Source organism: Sinocyclocheilus anshuiensis, unplaced genomic scaffold, assembly GCF_001515605.1.
Source record: "Sinocyclocheilus anshuiensis isolate Anshui unplaced genomic scaffold, SAMN03320099.WGS_v1.1 scaffold150, whole genome shotgun sequence".
Classification (NCBI taxonomy): Eukaryota; Metazoa; Chordata; class Actinopteri; order Cypriniformes; family Cyprinidae; genus Sinocyclocheilus; species Sinocyclocheilus anshuiensis.
Genome location: NW_015546025.1, coordinates 474,091 through 478,240, shown reverse-complemented (window position 1 = coordinate 478,240; position 4,150 = coordinate 474,091). Strand labels below are relative to the sequence as shown.

The 4,150-nt window shown below is 39.3% G+C and overlaps 1 protein-coding gene across 1 annotated transcript in view; it reads left to right on the top strand.

Annotated features, from left to right (window-relative positions):
• The first annotated feature begins 876 nt into the window (after nucleotides 1-876).
• The window catches only part of cpsf1 (cleavage and polyadenylation specific factor 1), a 21,458-nt gene continuing 18,184 nt past the window's right edge, over nucleotides 877-4,150 (top strand). The window contains exons 1-8 of the mRNA XM_016499693.1: nucleotides 877-1,056; nucleotides 1,277-1,460; nucleotides 2,247-2,274; nucleotides 2,354-2,487; nucleotides 2,587-2,667; nucleotides 2,759-2,910; nucleotides 3,407-3,553; nucleotides 3,693-3,832. Of these exons, the coding sequence (XP_016355179.1) occupies nucleotides 1,317-1,460; nucleotides 2,247-2,274; nucleotides 2,354-2,487; nucleotides 2,587-2,667; nucleotides 2,759-2,910; nucleotides 3,407-3,553; nucleotides 3,693-3,832 (826 nt within the window). The 5' untranslated portion in view covers nucleotides 877-1,056; nucleotides 1,277-1,316. The remainder of the gene's footprint in view (nucleotides 1,057-1,276; nucleotides 1,461-2,246; nucleotides 2,275-2,353; nucleotides 2,488-2,586; nucleotides 2,668-2,758; nucleotides 2,911-3,406; nucleotides 3,554-3,692; nucleotides 3,833-4,150) is intronic.

Here is a 4,150-nt window from a genome sequence, read left to right as displayed (position 1 = left end):
AATTTATTTGAAGCTGCGGATTCGGGTGACGTTTTAGCTCATCCGCGGATCACTAGTATGTAGATACATTGTATAAAATGGGAAAACCGTTTATGGCCATTTTACGCACATATTGCATAAAGCAAAATAGTATATCAAATCATTCTGTTATATCTTTCATAACATAGTAGAGAATCATCTTTATACAAAGTTTGGTATAAAAATTGATAGGTGATAAAAAATAAAAATCCCACTGTGTTTGCTTTTTCATGTCTATTCATGTCTATTTTTTTAAAGTCCTGGTGTCCTCTACAGTCAGCGGACCTAGCATAACATGAATAAAATATTATTTTTAAAAAATGTTATTTTTCCAGTTTTTTCTTATGCTCTAAACAATGTAATTACATGGAAAATACTAAATTCACAAAATCTTTTTTTTTTGTTTCTCTGTTTCTGCTGGGATTGACATCCCGTGGTAACTAGGATTTACACAAGCTTCAGTCTGGATCCAGATCACCTGAGAAGAGATGATGCCAACCCCTCAGAGGACCTCAGATGATGCCAACCCTGAAACAACGTACAGAACTACCACATTTTGCTATAAGTTTGATTGCATCATATAATAATTGCTGTTAATAGTGTTCATCGTCTGTTTGATTACGTCTTTAATTGATTTTTCCGTACATTTCTGCCATATGTACATTAACTGACAGTCACCACTGATAAGCTACCACTAAATATTGTAGAAACTTAATTTGCTGTAAAGTTGCTTTGCAATGATTTGTATCGTGAAAAGCGCTGTACAAATAAACTTGACTTGACTTGACATCTATATGTTCACATATATATATAACAGAAGTGATCGGATCAGAGAAAAGGGAACTGGTGTCACGCGCTCATTGCGCAGGTCGGACGCATTTCGGCGCTGCGCTGCTGCTGCTGCTGGCGCGGGTCATTCTGGGATGTGTGATGAATGAGGAGGTGTTGTCCAGTGTGCTGAGTTCGTCTGTAAATACATATATTTTTGAGACCAACTGGTCATAGGGCTCATTTGGAAGCTTGCACAATAACTCGCTGGTATGTTAGAGTTTATTTTGCGTATCTGCAAATGATGTTTCTATGGTCACGCACAGCTCGCTAGCATATTAGCGGGAGATGCATATCAACAAAACGCTCAAATCTGCGTGCAAATCAGTAAATCACAAGCATAAGTCCGCAGATGTGTGTGTTTAGCTTGTCATGGTTTGTGGCTCAGTCAGAGTGTAAACTGGTCCTCACTCTGGGTTTGATTGGTTAGGTGCTGAGGGCAGCTGCTCTTCTTCTTCTTCATCTTCATCATGTACGCGGTGTACCGTCAGGCTCATCCGCCCACTGCTGTGGAGTTCGCCGTGTACTGCAACTTCATCTCCAGCCAAGAGAAGAACCTGGTGGTGGCAGCAACCTCTCAGCTGTATGTCTACAGGATCATCTATGATGTGGAGGTGAGGTGGGGGGGCTTTCTGTCTCTGTTCAATTAAATGAGACGCAACAGCTGTCATCAACCCTCTACAGACAGCTTGGCAATTGAATCGCCATTATACATATATTGCGCGATAAGTCGATATATTGATTATTGCGACAGGCCTTGCTGCTGGCTTCATGAATATTAATCAGGTTGTGTGTGTTCGCTGGAACTGATTCGCTGAAATCAAAACAGGGACGATAATAGGTGAGCGCCAGCCAATTGAGATTGTCGTTTGCGCATTAGCTCCGCCCACTACCGGAAAACCCGGCAGTTCTTAAAAGCTGAAGAATTCCAAAGGAAATCCATTATTTTGACAGGAAAATACAACAAAGAATATGTGGCTAATATTAGACATCATTTAGTCGCCCAGAGTGAAGATTTAGTCGCATATGTGAGTGATTTCCTCGCAATGTAGAGGGTTGTCCTGGATGCAGATGTTTGAAGTCAATTCACACAGATGTCATAGCTAAGAAACCACAGGTGTACACACACACGCGTGTAAAAAGGCCTAATACTTTTGTACAGTACTATATGTAATACTTATTTATTGTTTTCTTATTTTTTCTATCATTTTAAAGCTTACAAACTTTGGTTGTGAAATGTGCTTGAGAAGTGTGTTTTTATTAGCTGTATCTTTATATAAATATCTTTATATCATTATGCTATCTTTATATTTTTTAGAATAAATGCCACTTGGTTTGGTTCACTTTGCTTTATGGGTCATTAATACAAACATTAATAATTTGCCCTTATTGCGTTCTAGAGCACTTCCAAATCAGAAAAGTCATCAGGTAAGACTTTTCATTTTTTTGTCTGTAGTCAAGTATCCTGTAGATTATTATTATGTTTACTATTAATCTAACTGTGTAGATGGCAAGAGCCGTAAAGAGAAGCTGGAGCAGGTGGCGTCCTTCTCTCTCTTTGGAAATGTGATGTCCATGGCCAGCGTTCAGCTCGCGGGCACCAACAGAGACGCCTTGCTCCTCAGCTTCAAAGATGCCAAGGTATGTGTGACTGCATCACAGCTACTTCCTGCGAAAGAAAAGCTTTGAAGATTGTCTGAATGATAAGGCAGTCTAATGGTGGTGTGTTTTTTCTTCCAGCTCTCAGTTGTGGAGTATGATCCAGGCACGCATGATCTCAAGACGCTGTCGCTGCACTATTTCGAGGAGCCGGAGCTGAGAGTGTGTACTGTGTTTATGAGCATGTGTTGAGCTGCTGATCTGTGAAGGGTGTGTTGTGATGGCTGTGTGCTGTGTGTTTGGATGTTTTCAGGAAGGGTTTGTTCAGAATGTGCACATCCCCATGGTGCGTGTGGACCCAGAGAACCGCTGCGCTGTCATGCTGGTGTACGGCACGTGTCTGGTGGTTCTGCCCTTCAGGAAGGACACGCTGACCGATGAACAAGAAGGCATTGTGGGAGAAGGGTATGAGCAAATATTTTCTGCTTTTTTGCAGGCATTTGAAAAGCTTGGGGTTGGTAAGATATTTTTAATGCTTTTGTACGATTTAAAAAAAAGTTTTGTAATGTTTTACTGTTTATTTTTAATGTTTTTGTCGCATTTATTTAATCAAAAATATAGTAGCTAGCAATAGTAATATTGTGAAATATTATTGCAATTTAAAATAACTGTTTTCTATGTGAATATATTGTAAAATGTAATTTATTCCTGTGATCAAAGTTGAATTTTCAGCATCATTACTCCAGTCTTCAGTGTCACAAGATCCTTCAGAAATCAGTATAATATGCTAACATTTATAACATTTATTATTATTATCAATGTTGAAGAAAGTTCAAAAGAATAGCATTTTAGTTGTATGTACTGTCGCTTTTTTATGTATTCAATGTGTCCTTGCTGAATAAAAGCATTAATTCCCAAAGTTTACAGCAAGGTCTCAATCAAAATATTTCTTCTCTTTTAGGCAGAAATCTAGTTTCCTCCCCAGTTACATCATTGATGTTCGTGAACTGGATGAGAAGCTCCTAAACATCATTGATATGAAGTTTCTCCACGGTTACTATGAACCCACACTGCTTATTCTGTTTGAGCCCAATCAGACGTGGCCAGGGTACGACTGCTCATCTGATTATCAGCACTTCATTACATATCCACTCATATGAATTCAGTCTTTAGCATCACACACTGTGTGTGGCATTGAGGCGTCTGTCCACCTGCTGATAGTCAGATGTGGTGTTTGTTATGTTCAGGCGTGTGGCAGTGCGTCAGGACACGTGCAGTATCGTGGCCATCTCTCTAAACATCATGCAGAAGGTTCATCCCGTCATCTGGTCTCTCAGTAACCTGCCCTTCGACTGCACTCAGGCCATGGCTGTGCCCAAACCCATCGGTAAAATATCCTCCTCCTCGCTCAGCTCTGCTCTTACTGCACCTGCATGAGCTCCATACAGAAAACAAACAGTTGTTATATATATATATATATATGTTGAATATCTTGTTTCTTAGTTGTTTTATTGCTAATTTTATTATTTTTAGTCACTAAAAAGTATTTTAAATCATAATAAGTCATCTGAGACCATCTGTTCTGAAGTTTGCTCAGGCACAAAGTGTTTTCATATCAGAAAAATAATCTTTCCAGTTTGTTTTTGAGTGCATTCTATCTATCTATCTATCTATCTATCTATCTATCTGTCTGTCTGTCTGTCTG